This window comes from Nilaparvata lugens, chromosome 4 (assembly GCF_014356525.2).
Source record: "Nilaparvata lugens isolate BPH chromosome 4, ASM1435652v1, whole genome shotgun sequence".
NCBI lineage: Eukaryota > Metazoa > Arthropoda > Insecta > Hemiptera > Delphacidae > Nilaparvata > Nilaparvata lugens.
Genome location: NC_052507.1, coordinates 73,202,656 through 73,221,148, shown reverse-complemented (window position 1 = coordinate 73,221,148; position 18,493 = coordinate 73,202,656). Strand labels below are relative to the sequence as shown.

The following is an 18,493-nucleotide window of genomic DNA, read 5'->3' as shown; positions in this document are numbered from 1 at the left end:
TGGTAATAAAAATATCCAATTGGTGAGATAATTCAAATAAAATAAAAATTCATTTCAAATTTCAATATTATTGGCAATTTTTCTAAATGTTGGGAAAATGATCTTATAAATGAAAGTAGACTACATTTTCCTTAGCATATCTTTTTATTTGATCACAACAATGAATATATTTGCTATTTGCTAAGATGACTTGATATTAAGATATATAGGCAGATATATGATCATATTGAATACGATTTAATATAAAACTGTATATATTCTACAGTTTTGACTTTTCATCATTTTGATTCCTAATGAACAGATCCCTCCTCAATTATAAAATTGTATTTTCAAATGGTATCAGAATTATTGAATTCTCAATAACCTACAAAATAATATTAATTTTTAATATTACAAATTTATATTTCAAAATTGTTTAGACAAACAAAAATAAATCCCATATACACAGTGAGGTATTATGGTTTTAAGGAATGATATTAACAAGATTTTAGGTAAGAAGGTTCTTTAGACTATTTGCTATTATTCGTTGGTTGAAAGGACATTTTGCTGCAAATTGTGAGCATCCTTCGAAACCTCTGGCAGACTCAACGGCTCCTCCAACCGTTGATCCTTTCACTAAGGATGAAACCAATGAATTCCTGGAAATCATAGAAAATATGGAATCATGAAATCATAATCATAAAAATAACCATCATGATAATATTTATAGTACCGTATTCCGTATTGAATATATTTTATATAGCAAAGTTTTCAACCATGTAAGACCTGCAATCTCCTCATTCCAACATGGTTTTATGCCATCGCGCTCAACTATAACTAATCTGTTGCAGTTCACCCAATCTGTCTCTTCGCAGCTAGACATGCATGGTCGTATGGATGTTATCTATTTAGATTACAAAAAAGCCTTTGATTCGGTGGATTTTGGATTCTGTTTGAAAAAATTGAAATGGTTTTGCCTGTCTGATAGTTTGATTGCATTTTTTGAGAGTTATCTAACCGATAGGATGTCTTATGTGGTTTTTAATAATCACAGATCTCTTTACTTACCAATTCTTCTGGGGTTCCACAGGGGTCAAACCTTGGTCCCTTGTTGTTCGTCTACTCATGAATGATCTGCCTGACCATATTAAAGAATCTAGTATTTTGCTTTTTGCAGACGATGTAAAACTTTTCAGACCTATTTCTAGTCTGGAGGATTGCTGTCTCTTGCAGCGGGATCTGAATGCGATTCATGACTGGTGTTTGAGAAATAGATTGGAAATAAATATATCAAAAACAAAATACATGATATTCACACGTCAGAAAAATCCTTTTCATTACAATTACAATATTAATAATGCAATCCTCGATTGTGTTGTTTAAGGAACACCTAACACATGTTATGAATGGTGCTAATAGGTCGCTAGGGTTTTTATTTCGAAATTGTAGGCCTTTTACAGCATGTGACGTTGTTTTGAAATTGTACTATGCTACAGTGAGGAGTAAACTTGAATATGCTGCTTTAGTTTGGGCTCCATTTCACAGCAGCGCTATTCTTGATTTAGAAAAAATTCAGAATAAATTTTTAAGGTATCTTTATTTTAAAAAGTTCAACTCATTCTGTCCGATAGCTTTTTCAACAGACAATCTGAGGTTGATATTAATGTTCAAAGATTGGAAGAAAGGAGATCTGTCAGTTCCCTCTTGCTATTATATAATATCCTAAACAATCAAGTATTCATGCCAGAATTTATAAGTATGTTGCAACTTCATGTCCCGTTTAATAGACCAAAACAAATATTCTGTTCCACATGCCATTTATCAGAACGACTCATCATTGCAATTCTTATATATACAGAACTTTACGTTTGTACAATAGAATAAGCCACTGCATTGATCCGTTTGCTGACCGTTTCAAACCTTTAAGAAATCCTGTGAACTAGCATATCGCTCTATAGCTACTCATGATTGATAAATAATTATACTAAACTCCCTCATTTTTTTTCTCTCTCTTCTAAAGCCCTATTTTTCCTCTATTCTCTATTTTATTCGTTATTTTATTTTTCTTATCATTTTTATTTAATTCTTCTTCATTTTCTATTATCATTGGTTTATTTTATTTTTTCATTTCGCCTCTTCTTATCTTATTAGTATTCAAAAATTGTGTTTACAATTTTATTTTATTTTTCATTCTTATTTTGCATCAAATATTATGTATCTAAACTAGTTGATGTCAATAAGGCTCTTCATGGATTTATTCTGTGAGCTTTTGTATGTAAATAAATAAATAAATAAATAAATTCCAAACCTTGAGAGTTTTTTAATTCCAGAACTTTTTGGTATTTTTATCTATCAATATTTAATCAAATCTAAGTTACAGTCTTTCCTCTTTAGGATAATAATATTCAAAGTTCTCTATCTTATGAATCAATAACATAATAATTACTAATTATTAGCCTTAGAGCACAAGATTAGTATTGAAGTGCGTTAGCATAGACTGGCTGCATTGAACATCTAAAAACCTGAACTATCATTTTTTTTCTTTCTAAAGTAACAGCAAACACTTCTCACGTCTACTCACGTCTACAATAAAAATTTGAACAGTAAAGTTTGTTCAGTAAAATTGTTAATGTATTTTTAACTCAATTATTTTATTTTTGTATGATCTATTAAAGTGAGGTCCTGTGATGGCAGTGCCTGTAAATGGCACTTAATGGCAGTGCTTGATTAGCAATGGTATTGCTATCCTTGTCTATCATTCAACAAAGCGGATAGCGCTATCTCTTTCTCACTTTGCTCTGTTGCCAGCTCGTCTATTAACAATGTAGAATTGATAATTAATTAACAAAATATTTCATCTTGATTATGAAATTATAATTTCTCGCTTAATAAAAAATAGAATTGGTTATTATAAACGAGAATGAACCGTTAATATTACATTAATAAACCTGTATCTGCTACCCTCTATAGAAGGCATTGACAAGACAGAGGTTCGGCAACGTTTTTCTCCTATATCTTTCTCCACTACCATTATAACGTGGACCTCACTATAGTATATTTGAATGGGAATATCTTATAGAGACGGTTTGAGGTATAGATGTGCGGTTTTCGCCATTAATTTGCTCTTGAAATTCTTCATAGAAATCATAATATATCACATGACCACCTTCACATTCACAAAAATGTCGTAAGAGTCATGTAACATTTATGGTGATTGAGAGGGAAGTTTAATGAGGAAATGAAAGGAAAATTTATAGGCCTACAAACCTAGCCAGTGTGTTGATGAATCCGTCAGAAGGAGAGGCTTTGACAGATTCGCAAATCGCTCTCTGAATGCAAGCTGACGAATCGATGTTCTCACGTTCCAGAGCAGCGTCCACGCGATTCAAAACAGAATTCAAGCCGGTTGTAACTTCTTCTACATCTGAAATCAAACGGGAGGAACAAAGAGCTGTAAATATGCATTTTTATTATTATTTACACTTGACACTACTGTATACGTTAGTAATTATACAGAGTGATTCATAATTCAACCATGCGCACATCAGTTGTTATGAAAACGTGGAGTTAGTCAAATTGGCCACTGAAACAGCTGGTGAAATATTCAGTTGGCATAGCAATTCAGCTCATTCTAGTGGTAAATCTTATAACTATAGAGTTAGTCAATTTGGCAAATGAAAAGTATTCATAAATGCAACACAGCCATGTGATTAACGCAATTTGAAAAAAAAAGTGGAGTTAGTCAGTTTGGCTTCTGAACGCCTCATATGGGAACCCTTTAATAAGTTGGAGACTGTTTTAGATATGACTGTAACTTTCAGGATAAGTTATTGGTCGAATACTCTACCTTTTGACGTACAACTGCTGGATTTCAACCCCTCATAAGGAGGTGACTTAGGGGCTGTAACTCAAATATTTTAAAAGTAAACACCTATTGTGTGGTACATACTCGTAATTTTGAAGGCCTCAAAACAAGAAAGATGACATCAATAGAAATGTTCTATGATCCTTGTATCCAAAAAAGGCGGGTGATTGAAGTTTCAAGTAAAAACTAAACCTTAAATTAGCCACCATTTTGGATTCAAGTATCATAGAACATTTTTATTGATGTCATCTTTCTCTTGTTTTTAAACGGCCTTCAAATGATGTACCACACAATGGGTGTTTACATTTGAAATATTTGAGTTACAACCCCCCATTTCTGTGAAAACTAAAACTTCAATCAGCCGCCATTTTGGATACAAATATAGAGCATTTTTATTGATGCCGTCTTTCTTGTTTTGAAAAGGGCTTTAAAATGATGTACCACATAATAGGTGCATTTGAAATATTCGAGTCATAACCCCTAGTCATCCCCTTACGAGGGGTTGAAGTTCAGTTGTATGTCAAAAGGTAGAGTATTCGACCAAGAACGTATCCTGAAAGTTACAGTATTACATCTACAACAGTCTCCATCTTATTGAAGGGTTCCCATACATATGACTCACTCTGTATATAGGTAGGTATTATCAGAGACAAACAATATAGGATACTTTCCAATGGTAATTTCTGGTTGCAAATTTTGCTAGCGAGATCTGTCAGAGCTTTATGGAAATTGAATTATTACTCAGGCTAGTTATAGTGGCGTTTGTAGCGGAAAAGTTGTGTACTTGGGAAATAGAAACTGGTTTTTAAGCGTAGTGAGGTTGGTCAGGGTACTGCTGAAGCAAGACAAGCAGCGCCATCAAGCTTAGGAAGTCAGGAACTACATGGAGCTTCGGCTTCGAGTAACAGCAAAATTAAGACCTATTATTTAATTCTAAAGGACTGGTTTGCAGCTAATAATCTGTCTCTTAATGATGACAAAACCTCTGATATAATTTTCAATTTCAGAAAGCAGAAGGATGCTACACCACTCAAGTTTCTAGTTGTTATGATTGATTCATGTCAGGGAGGTGCACATTGATTTTTTGTCAGTTAAACTCTCCAAAGGCCTGTATATGCTTCGCAGACTATGTGTAACTGTTGATAGGCCTGTGCTGATGAATATCTATTATGCACACATTCAGAGCCCCCTTACTTACTTTACTTTATCCGGCTCTACAGTCCTGGGTGGACTTTGGCCTCCTCAACATAGCGCCTCCGTTCGTCTGTATCCTGAGCACTCCGTCGCCAGTTTGCCACGCCCAGCACACGGGTCTCCAATCACGTCGTTCAGCCATCTTGTCCGACCTCTCTTTCTCGTCCCAAGCATTCTTTCTTCCAGTCTTGATGGTACCCACCCGTCACTCATTGTGGCTAAATGTCCAAGCCAGTCAATCCTTCTGGCCTTTATGAAACGCACCATTTTCCTGCTCCAATGGCCTGGTCTATCTCAATATTGAATCTGGCTCTCCACACTCCCCCGTCACATATTGGTCCCCAGATTCTCCTGTACATTTTTCTTTCAAATGGCCTTAATGCTTTTTCATCTTTGTTCAAGATAGTCCATGTTTCGGCCCCAAGGTGTGGTTCAGAGCCCCCTATCATATGGAATTATGCTTTGGGCTAATAGTGTTAAAGCCAATTCAATCTTTGTCCTTCAGAAGTAGGCTATTAGAATCATATGTAGTTTGCCTTTCAATGCTCATTGTAGACCACATTTCATAGAACTTGGATTGCTGACATTGCCATCACTGTATGTTTTTAATATTTTATGTTATGTACAAAAAAAATTGGATAATTGATACAAACCAACACCATAATTTAAATACACGATATATACATAAACTTAAAATTCCGCAATATAGCCATTCCAAATCTCAGAGAAACTGGCACTTCATGTCAATAAAATTATATAACTCCACACCACATAAATTAAAGTTACTAGCATTCACTCAATTTAAGAATAAAATTAAATATGTATTAGTTAATGAATGTTTGTACACAGTAAATGATTTCTTTTCTATAAACTGGGTTCCATTTCTCTTATGATATAATAAGTAACTTGTGATCTATGCTTTACATTACTTGTTAATTCTATTTTTGTATTTTTAAGACTGACTAATGAATAATAGCATATACAGGTGTATTATAGGTGGCTATGATAATAGTGATTTAAAAAGATGTATTTTGACGAAGTCGATGTATTTTTTAAATATTGAATGACTAATAAAATTCTATTCTATTCCCCCTATACCATGGGATATCTTCTTACGCTTATCCTTTCTCTATGGTATTATTATCTTTCACAATTTTGTCAAATACCTTTTATAGAAGAATATATTGATATAGCCTAAAAGGGTCCTTGGTAATTTTTGAGAATTTTGCGAAACATTTTGCAGTCAACTTACTTCGCCCATAAGGATGAGGAGAGCTTCCTACTGGAACCGTGAGCAAGTGCAGCAGTTTGGGTAGAATCAAGACAGCTCCAAAACCGACTATGGCTCCAAGCAGCACTCCACCCAGGTCGATTCTGGTTGGCGCATATACTCCTGACATTCCGTATGATCCCTGAAATCAATCTCATTTTTGTTAGTAATTTGATAAAATAATAACTTTGAACAATTAATTACGACATAGCAGTCAGGTATTTATATAAATAAAAGCTATTAGCTTCTACTTACATTAGTGAAGCGCTTTCGGACACTAGGCCCTTCATCAACACTCATGTGTGGTCTAGTGTCCGAAAGCGCTACACTAATGTAAGTAGAAGCTAATAGCTTTTATTTATATAAATACCTGATGATACCTATGTCGTAATTAATTGTTCAAAGTTATTATTTAACAAGCAGTTCGTAATGGAATCAAACATTGAAGAGTTGATAAAATAATAACAATTTTTGTATAATGTTATGTTGCAGATACAGAAAAGAAGTGGGTGTAAAGGATGGAGTGTCTATATAGTGAGGTCCACGTTATAATGGCAGTGTTTGATTAGCAATGGCCTTGTCTATCATTCATTTATTAATTAATCCAATCATTCAGAATTATACAACTTACAGAAAAGTACCACAGGCTAATCAATCAATCAATCAATCAATCATTTATTTCTTTCCAGAACATACATGAAAATGTACATGAAAAAGTCAAAAACTAAAAACTAACTTAAAGCTAAAGAGAAATTAGTGTGTGTACAAAAATTCATTTTTTTACAGTAAACTCGTTTATACTGTAGCATGCTAAATCCATCAAATATGCTCTCAGCAATTTCTTAAATTTTGATCTATCAGGTTCATGTCTTATGCAACCTGGGAGACAACCAATAAATTTTATTACCATGTACGTTGGACTTTGTTTATATTTTTCCTTATTGTGTTTCTTTATTGTAAAATTATTTTTATTTCTTGTGTTGTAATTATGTATATCTACTTGCCGTGGGAATCTAGATTCGTTGGTTTTTATATATAATATTGTCCTATAAATGTACAGGCTGTACACCGTCATAAACTTTAACTTACTGAAGAATGGCTTGCATGATTGCTCTCTATCAAGATTTAGAATTATTCTTATTGCTTCTTTTTGTAATAGGAGTATTTTATTTAAGTTTGAGATGCTTGTTCCTCCATATATTTCAATTCCATATGAAATGTGGGAGTGGATCATTGCAAAGTACACTGCTTTTAACGTTTCTAAGTTGGAAATTTTTGCTAGTCGTCTCAGCGCGAAAATTCCTGAGCTTAATTTTTTACATATTTTTTGAATGTGAACGGACCAACTAAGTGTGTTTTCGAGATATAGACCTAAAAATTTTATTTCTTCCGTATTATTTACGAAATTAAGTTGTTTTACCTCTGAATTTCTACAAGTAAAATGGAGGAACTTTGTTTTGTTATCATTAAGTAGCAGATGTCTATGATTTAGGTACTTTTTAGTAATGATATAGAATTGTTACATTTAATTTCTGTTGTGTTCCAGTCCTTATCAGCAATGCACAGACTTATATCGTCAGCGTATAAGCATAATTTACTATTTTCAACTAAATCGCACATATATTTAGGCAACCCCCCTAAGTAGCACAGAAACAAAAATGGACCTAACACCGATCCTTGTGGTACAGAATAGTTATTACATTTTAAGTTTGATCCAATATTGTACTGATTTTCATTGCTTGTATACTTTATATTACATACTGTTGCCGTCCTTCTAGATATGACTTGATCCAGCTAAGCTCTTTACCTCTAATTCCGTAATTTTGAAGTTTATTTAATAATAATTTATGATTCACACTGTCAAATGCTTTGGTTAAATCTAGGAATGCTCCTACAGTATTTAATCCCTCATCTAAGTTTTCTAAAATGTTTTCTATGAACTCTATCAAAGCAGTAATGGTTGACCTGTTTTTTCTATAGCCATGTTGTTCTTTGTCAAGTATACCATTAGTTTCAAAATAATCAATTAACTGAACTAGTACACACTTTTCAAATATTTTAGATAGGGCAGGTTGGATGGCCAAAGGTATGTAGTTGAGAGGATCAGATGGATCTCCTTTCTTATATGCTGGAATTACTTTTGATATTTTTAATTCGTTTGGGTACACTCCAGTTATAATTGAGGCATTGATTACGTGCAAAAGAGGTTTCATGAGTGATGACTTAGCATCCTTGATTATTTTTATTGGTATGTCATCATAGCCGGCTGACCACTTTGGTTTTATCGAATCTATTATTTTACTTAAGTCCTTCTCTTCAATTGTATTACATCTAAATGATAATTTTGTAACTTTTTCATTTTTCTCATCTGTTACGTCACTTTTGGTTAGATAAGGGATGACATGAGTGTCAACCATCCCTACAAAATCATTGTTTAGCATGTTTGAAATTTTATACGGATCATCTATGTCTATACCATTCTCTTTAAGTACAATATTTTTAATAACTTTCTTGTCCTTTTTGTTTGTTGTTTCATTGTTAACTATTTGCCATATTGTTCTGTTCATATTTGTTGATTTTTTTATTTTTGAGTCAATATAATTCTTTTTTTTGTAGAGGATAATTCTTTTTAGATGCTTTTTATGTGCTTTTATAGTTTTCTTTAAGTTATATTACTTTGGTCTTTCCTGTATCGCTGATGCATTTCAATTAGCCTTTTATGTTCGTCGACAATCTCATTATCAATCCACTTATTACTACATTGTTTCGCTCTTACTATTCTACCAAACGGAAAGTGAAGATCAAAATTATATTTGAGCACGTTGTGAAAATATGAAAACTTGTTTTCTACAGGACACTGATAAAGTTCAGTCCAATCCAATTTATCTAGATCATTTATAAAGCGCTGAATTTGGGACTTCCCAAACTTCCTACCCATTGTATTAGTCTTTAAACCTTCACACTTATTATTTGTGTTTAAAATATGGAAAATTTGTCCATCGTGGTCTGATAGAGCTGTTATCAAACATTCCACTTTACGCCCTAACTACGCCCTAACTATTCCTAACTTACGCCCTAAACGGTTTCAATTCTATAGTGAGGTCCACGTTATAATGACAGTATTTTTTCAACTTTGGTTTTGCTATCCTTGTCTATCATTCGACAAAGCCCGGTGGTACTACCCTTTTCTAGGTCCACAACGATGCCAATTATGTTTTTGACGGTGTGGAAATATAATTAATTAATGAAGAGAATCGGCATCGCTATTCTCCTATCTTTATTCACTGCCATTATAAAGTGGACCTCACTATAATTTTTACAACAGTCCAAATGTAGCTAAAGTTTATGTGTTACTTCAAAATTCTTCAATTACATTCTATTATTCAACAAAGCGGATAGCGCTATCTCTTTCTCGCTTTGCTCTGTTGCCAGATCGTTTTTAACAATGTAGAATTCATAATTAACAAAATATTTTATCTTAATTATGAATATTCATTATGGAATTATTGATAAATATAATATCTTGCTTAATAAAATGTAATTGATTATTTTTTAAACGAGAATGAAACTTTTTTAGGGCCGGTTTCCGAGCTCGGGATTTAGCTAAGTCCTCGACTTTAAACAGCTGGATTCAGAAAATTGGCTTTCCAAAACGGGGCGTAGTCGCAGTTTTTATTTTCTCATTCTATTTTTTCGTTTTTATTTCCTTGACGAAATTAGACATTCCTAAATAATTCAAAATAGCTGAAACTTTACACTATTTTCTCTTTATTTTCTTCTGTGTTCAATTTTCTAGTTTTTCGAAATGTAATTCAAACGTGTCTATGACAATGACTGCGGCTACGCCCCGTTTTGGAAAACCAATTTTATGACTCCAGCTGTTTAAAGTCTAGGACTTAGCTAAATCCCGAGCTCGGAAACCGGCCCTAATATTTTCATTAATAAACCTGTATCAGCTACCGTCTGTAGACAAGAGAGAGGATCGGCAACGTTTTTCTACTATGTTTCTTTCTCCACTGTAATTATAATGTGGACCTCGTCACTATATAGGAACTTCCAGTACTGATTGGCTCACACCTTAATTGAACGTGCGTAGCGAGTTCTCACTGATACTCCAAAATCTCTAGAGTCTAGAGCTAGACTTAGACTAGAGCCTCCAAAATCTCTAGAGTCTAGAGCTAGACTTGGACTATAGCCTCGTTGTCCGTTTCTGCCATGCTTTACAACGTGCTTGCGTTACATGAAGGTCGATATCGACCTACACTGAAAGCTGCATATCGACCTGACTTCTGTTCGTACCGGTACCCCAAGTTGACTTTAGATAGGATTAGACTGATAGCTTATATTATTGTGCTGGTCCGCTCTCTGTCTATAAATACGAGGGCTATCCAGAAAGTAGATTAAGTTTTCGTCTGTGTCTGCTAGGGACGGGGCTAGCGTGGCTATCTTTGGGTCAGAGCTCGTATATATGTAGGCCTGCCCTTGAATATTGAAATACAATATTTTAAAATAATATGGTAATAGAGCAGAAAATGGATTGCATAATTACGTCTCCTGATAATGGATATCCGAATCTCGCTTCCTGAGCCCTGGACGACGTGGAGGTAGCATTCAGGTCGTAGGGCGCATGCGCAGTGTTGCCAACCTCTTGAACATCAACCTGTGACTTCTCGGTGTCGCCCCCACCCCCCTCCTGCTGACCTTGGCTGAAGTATTTCACCGGACTTGGAAGGAATCCGTTCACCGTACTAGTGGAGAAAACAACAAAATCAAACACTGCTGTACCGGTATGTAATCAAAAATTTTTTACTGTATAATGAATGTATACTTTCATTATATTTATATTTAAGTTTAAAAGAATTATATGATGGACGAAGAAGAGGTGGAGGAGGAAGAGGAGGAGGAGGTAGGAAGAAGATGAAGAAGAAAAAAGAAGGAGATGGAGAAGAAGAAGAGGAGTAAGAAGAAGAAGAAGAAGAAGACAAGTATGAGGAGGAGGAAGAAGAAAAAAGAGTAGGAGACGAAGAAGAAGAATACAAAGGAGACAAGATGAAGAAGAGATAGACAAGATGATGATTAGGAAAAAGGAGAAGAATGATAAGAAAAAAGGAAAAGAGAGAAGAAAAGATAGAAGTTGAATTCCTGAAAAACTTTATTTCATGCGATTTGAATCATTTTTTTGAAATCTTGAGAACTTTTCCTCCTATAAAATATTTTAGTCACTCTTTCAATAATTTATTATTGTTATTCATGGGGCTTATGTTGTTGATATAATGGAAAATCATTATTTGTCATGCTTAAATTTTTTTTTGTTTTTCTTTTGTAAATTTTAATTGTTTTCATTTTTCACTTTTATTCTCAAAGGTTATTTGTTGTGATTAGTGTAAAATATGATTATTTTTCATTTTTATCTCTAGGCTACTGTTTTCAATTTTATAGACGAATAATTAAAAAATGAACAATAAGCTAGAATAACTAAAAGCCAAATAATGATTATTGTATTACCTGATCGAGTTTTGCACAGTAGCCGCCTCACCATTTCCAAGTAGCAAATGAACGACTGATATGAAATAAATCAGTGATAGTGCTTCCCATTTCTTTGTCCTTAGACAGCACATACTAATCTAGAATCAATTACAAGACAATTATTCAAAACATGTTTTGCATTATTTGTTGAGAGGTTATTTTTGATGATGATGTATTGATAAGATAAACCTTACTGATAATTATTAGAAACGATTACAATACAAGCCTACTATTAATGGGTGAACTATTGAATGCTATTGTTGTCTTTACTCATTTTTATTATTGATTTTATTATGTATTTTGACCTAATTATGATTTTATTGTGTATCGTAATTTTATGGAATATTTTGTGACGTAGCCTTATGTGCTACTGTATCGCCAGGCTAAATAAATTGATTGATTGATTGAAATATTGGTTTATAATATTAATACTTGAACATTCAAGATCCTTCCTTGAGGACTTTCAAGCTAATAATTGAATCAGAGTAATTGAACAGTTGGATAAATGATTTCTAGTCCATTACATTTCATTGATAGAAAATTATCACCAATACTATTATTCCCTAACAGATAACTCCATTTTAAGGCTATAAGGCTACAGTATATTATTAAGGTATCATATTCCAAGTTTCCAGCTTGTAGCCTACCTATTATATAATAAAACGTCTTGAATATGTTTTTGAAATAATCTGTCTCTCATTCAAATCAATATAATTTTGAAGTAAGAACAAGTAGGCTACGGTACAGTATGATCAATATTTTGCAATAAATTTAAAATTAAAAGTCCTAATTTAGCAAAATTTATTCTTCCATGATAATAATTTTAAAATTTACAAGATTCAATGTGTCATGAGATACGGTAGGTACTTGAAAAATATGTTGTATGTATGCAACAAATTATTATTTTTCAAATATCAAATTTTCAAATAGAAATAAAAAAAAGTCCAAGCAGGTACCATTTTTTAAATTATTCACTCACATGTTTCGGTTATGATATGACATTATTAAAGTGATTGAAAAAATGACATTAAAACAAAAATTAACGAAAAAAGACTATTTCAATTTTCAAATTCTATTCATCGATTTTATTCCATTCTATAATATTTCCATCGCAATTATAAGACTATTCGTCATTCTTCTCATATTACCGTATACATTAATTTTCAATCGGGAAGATTATTGCACTATGGAAAATTCAATTATTTTACAATCATCACCTACGATAATTTTCATCAGTGATATTGTAATGAGTGTCAAATTTATAAGAATCAATCACGGATTATAAATGCTTAATTCTCATTAATCAAATGAATACATAAAACATTGGGGGCTAATACAATAGTGTAATAGAGAAAATGTGGGAATTTTTTTGAAACAGTTTTCATTTCTTACCTGCTTTGAAGTACTCATATTCGCGGTTGATGAATGAACGAAGAATATGAAATGAAGAAGAGCACACACGTCAACATAGTTTTATAATATTGTCTCCAAAAATACTTTCCCTCTCGGGATTGTCTCTGAGCACTCACTGTAACCATCTCAGCCTCAACATTTTCCGGACACATCTCATTATATCATCGTCATCAACCTTCTTATCCAAATAACAACAATCACAACTCTAGCCATTATTCTTAATAATTTCTTATCAAATTCTGTCCGCACTTCCACTCTTTACAAACTTCATGACTGTTTGATCGAAAATTGCCTCAATTTGTGGAGCTACCTAGATTGATGTGTGGTAACGATTTCATAATTTCCATTCAATACCGCACATACAGACCTAGTGAAATATTGGCCAAATTATTGTCAGGAATTTCCATCTCACCTATTCTACATTGTATCTATATGTTTGACTTTTGTATATGATGCATTCTATTTGTCTGAATTGGTGTCAGAATTGCATCAGAATATTTGCATGAGTGATTCTCTGTAGATATATGGTTGTGACATAATATTGAAATTCAAATGGATGGTACTGTACTGATATGACAAAACATTGTTGAGTAATGGATAATTTCATTCGAATCCTCTAGAACGTTATTAGTTTTGTTGTTATTTTTGAATTGGTTAAAATTGTTATTCACAATTTAAATGTCTTTCTTAATTTCTTCATAATATTGTTACTAAGGCATTCTTGCTTAATAAATATGGATGATAATAAGTTTTAGGCTACAATAATTTGACATTGTTAATTATACAGCTTGAGAAAAACTGTGTATTTTAAAACTAGATATCGTAGTGTTCACTTCTCTTGTCTTTGAAGAAACATAAATATTTTTAAATCAAAAACTAGTATAATATTCATCCCATTATAGTGAAATGTATGCTTGGAGTTAAGAATTGTTTTTGTGAGGTTCGAAGTACTACAATAAAATTATTTCATGAGAAAATGGAATTCCAAAAACTTTAAATGTTTGAATTGAGGGATAATTATATTTATTTATAAAATAGAATTAAAGTACCCTTTTTCTGAAATTAATAAAATAATAGATTGAAAATACAAATTATAACAACTAGTTTCAGTAATCCACACCGTCTCCAGGTTTAAAAAATATTTTTTTTAAACTGAAACTAGTTGTTATAATATTTGTATTTCTAACATATTATCTTATTAATTTCAAAAAAGGGTAGGCCTACTATAATTTTATTTTATAAATTCATAAACTTATTATTTTTTATATAGTGTGAAAAAATTTCAAGGCCTAAAACGTGAATCAACTTGTATCAACAATGAACTTGTATGAGTTAAATTTTCAATAAAAATTTAGGAAATCGCCAAAACCTGGGATATCTCGAAATAATCGATATCATTTTTAAACAATTTATATTTCTTTTACATCTTTTATAGTTTATAAGCACTAGCGTCTCATATTAATTCATTGCTATTTTGGGATAAAATACATTTTTTTGCATTCGTCGTTAATATTACTTTCAAGATTTTGTATTAAAGTAGGGTATATAAATACAGTAGGCTTTTTGGAGGTTTGTCAGAAACAAAATAAGAACAAGGATAAGGAAACATTGTTTTTTTAACATTCAATAAATTGATGCACTTGCAGGGTACTCAAATATAGATCATTATCTTTTTTCTTTAGGGCTACTTTTATTATAGATAAAAATATAAATCTCAGTACCGGTACCCTTTTAAATTATTATTTTGTCACAACATTTTTAGAAATTAATGCCATACTGTCCAAAAAGTGCTGAATATGGCATTAATGTCCGAAACATCTTGTGACAAAATAATAATATAAAAGGGTACTGAGATTTATATTTTTATCTATAGATCATTATATACTCAATCTAGTAATGTGGAGAATTTTGAAAAAGCCTATTCGGAGAGCCATTATTGGCACTTCACTATTTCACTATGAAATCATTCGTACTGGTATATAAGTGAGTTCTGTATGATAAAATCACTGTTTCATGTTTCTTATCCAATTCAATAATCAGCAGTTACATTGAGTACAATCATAAGACATGCGGGAAGGAACAATATATCGTAGCCCTAAACTGTTCCTATACCAACTTATACAACACATTCCAAAAATTCTAAAATTTCAATTAAAAATAATATGAGGAATTCATCATTATACCAGCACTGCGATTCTCTCCAAAAATATTTTAATAATATGTCATGTAAATTTGTACAGCATGACAAAAATCTCTCCTACTTTTCTTGAAGCCAAAGCATCTGCATATTTTAATAATATGTCATTTAAATTTCTACAGCATGACGAAAATCTCTCCTACTTTCCTTGAAGCCAATACATCATCTGCTGTAATATTGAGCGTACTATTCTCAACAATAGAAAAATAATAAGTTTTATTAATAATATATAATAATATCTTATATATAATAATAATAATATAATAATAGTATGATATAATATAGATATTATATAATAATATCTGTAATACTAAGCTTACTATTCTCAACAATAGAAAAATAATATAAGTTTTCAAGATAAATCTAAACAGCAACACTACAGTACAGCTAATTGAGCCCAAACTTCTATCACCTAGAAATCTTTGAATTACTTTATTACATAGATACAATTAAATTATATCAAATTATGATAAAATCATGATAAATTGTGGACAGCAAAACGCAAATTTAGACAGCAACACCACCTCTAATTTGGCCAGTAATTGAGCTCAAATTTATCACCAACAAGTGTTTGAAATTAATTAATTACATAGATAAAACAAAATTACATCAAATTATGATAAAATAGCGGAATTAGACAATAGTGAGGAAGCACAGCAAGGAAGCTAGGAAGTGATTGAGGGCTAGGTGTCATCTCGACTACGTCACGCTTATTATTTTGTTGCAGAATGAAATTATCACCGGAAGACATCTCTAAAACAAAGCGCCACATTCTCTGTCTTGTCTCTCATTTCACTGTCACTCTACTCTACATTCTCCATCTCGTTTTGTTGTCATATCTTAACATCCACTTGAGAGGGTGAAACAATGGAAGTGAGCTACAATTAAAAAAATGTCCACCGGGAAAGTGACGATTTGAACCGTTCTCCAGAATTTAGATTGTCCATTTCTGCTCGTGATCGCTCAGCATCCACATACACGGACTTGCGTGCGGAATCTACTAAGTTACAGGTGGGCTAACTCATCATTTTATTCATTCAACTTGTAGATTTTATCTACCTTGCTACCTACCCTCCATCAATTACGGTACAATCACCACATTTAACTTGCGATGTTATCTATCATCCTAATATCCTGATATCATCCTCATTTGAATTATTTTTTATCAAAATTAAGGAGAAACAGTTTTGGGTTTACCCAGTTGATTCTCTCCCAATCATTAATTTGATATTGTGATTATGGAATGAAATAAATAAATAAACATAGACTACCGTACCAAAAAATACTAGGCTATATTTAATAGTGAAATCAGTTCATATTTGTAATATAAAGCCCTACCGGTACTTAGTAGTTTGCATATTATAGTAGCTTGCATATAGATATGTTATGGATAAGTACTATTAATTTTAATTACCGGTACTGAATCTTATTCTCAAACAATAAGCGACTCTTGTAGGACTTAGATACATAAATTCAATATTCTGAATTCACACAAATATTTTTAAAACGTTATTGAAGTGAAGTCCTAAATTTTTTTCGGAGTTGATAATTTTATTCAAGTTCGGGAGAGGAACGAGTTCATGACAATCATTTCCATGTGAAGAATGAAGAAATATAGTGTCCAAGACATAATAACCGTTCCAGCCGCTCTTTTAGGAATGCACCTACCGTATTGACCGTTATATGTGACGATACGAATTGAACTTCTCATAATAACCAAGGTACCTAGAATAATAGGTATTAACTAACTTGATAATAGATATACATGAGGATCTATTAGACTACCTATATGTGATTAAGGTAATTATAAGGCTGTTTGAAGTAATTGCCAAATTTTTCAATAATTAATTAGTCTCATTTTCAGAATGAAACAAGCGTCAAGAAAATCATTTCTTCTGATTGCTATGTTGGCTTGGTTACCGTTACAAGAACACTCATCAATTCAAAGGTGACTTTTCAATTAATTATTTAAAAAAATAGTAATTTCACTTATATTTATAATAACTGTTTCCAGTACAAAACAGAATGTAAGTCAGAGAATTCGAATAAATTTTTCACTAGACCTATAGATTATTAATTCACTTTTTTGTTATTAAAAAGAACGACTAGTAGTCAAATTTATTCGATATAATGAATTTATTTTATGTTGAATTTCTTCAAGTAGAAGAAGTGGATAAATTCATTTATTGCAGAAATTTGACTGCTAATCGTTCTTTCTAATAACAAAAAGTGATTAAAAAGTTAGCAGTTTGTGATGGAAAACAACATTGAAGAGAATAATAATTATCAAATATTTAAACCCTATTAATAAAGCAGATATAGTATAAATGAAAGGGATGCCATTATTTATTTATTAATACTTTTCATCGTTTTGCAGAACCTATACAGAGAAATCACATTGATTGTTGGCCCACACCAAGAATATTATATCATATCTAATAAGCGAACTCTCACCTATCAGTGCAGTACAGTGGAAATATTATTCCCATAATTATCCTATACTATTGAACGAGCAATTTCTGTTTATATGTTTATATATCTGTATGTGACCGGATCTCGAAACGATCTCTAACGATTCTCACGAAATTTGGAACAATGTAGGTTTATGATATGAAGCTTCAATTGCACTATAGGTCTCAACGCTGGGATAACTCGCTGAAGGACATAAAAAGGATAAATACGTCCTTGGAAAAACAGCTGGAAATTTTGTCGTCTGTTGATACCGTAATGGAAGTGAGTGAACGAGTGCAAGTGTGGGATCATTCAGCTGATCTCACTAAAAGAAAAATTCAGCAAGAAAAACTAATTTACGTTTATTTCTCTTTTTTTTTAGAAAACATGTTTACTTCAGAAAGTCCAAAATAGTAACTATAGATGCTGTTATTGTAGAATAGTACATTGTATATTAACAAATATTGTAGCAAACATAGTATATCATTCTAAATCGAATTCGTAGTATATCTATTTGTAATTGATTAAGTGTTTGTTTTTTGAATTGTGAATAAATTGTTATTTCGATGAGTTATAGTAGCGTAACCTAGATTTTGAT

The 18,493-nt window shown here is 32.1% G+C and overlaps 1 protein-coding gene across 1 annotated transcript; it reads right to left on the bottom strand.

Annotated features, from left to right (window-relative positions):
• Positions 1–222: 222 nt before the first annotated feature.
• Positions 223–17,052, bottom strand: LOC120350954. The gene is made up of 7 exons (XM_039426408.1): positions 16,859–17,052; positions 13,227–13,614; positions 11,814–11,932; positions 10,858–11,056; positions 6,291–6,450; positions 3,247–3,403; positions 223–638 (listed from the first exon to the last, which is right to left on the bottom strand). Exons 2-7 carry the CDS (start codon positions 13,242–13,244, stop codon positions 488–490), a joined length of 804 nt encoding a protein of 267 aa, XP_039282342.1. The 5' UTR covers positions 13,245–13,614; positions 16,859–17,052; the 3' UTR covers positions 223–487.
• Between the last annotated feature and the right edge of the window lie 1,441 nt (positions 17,053–18,493).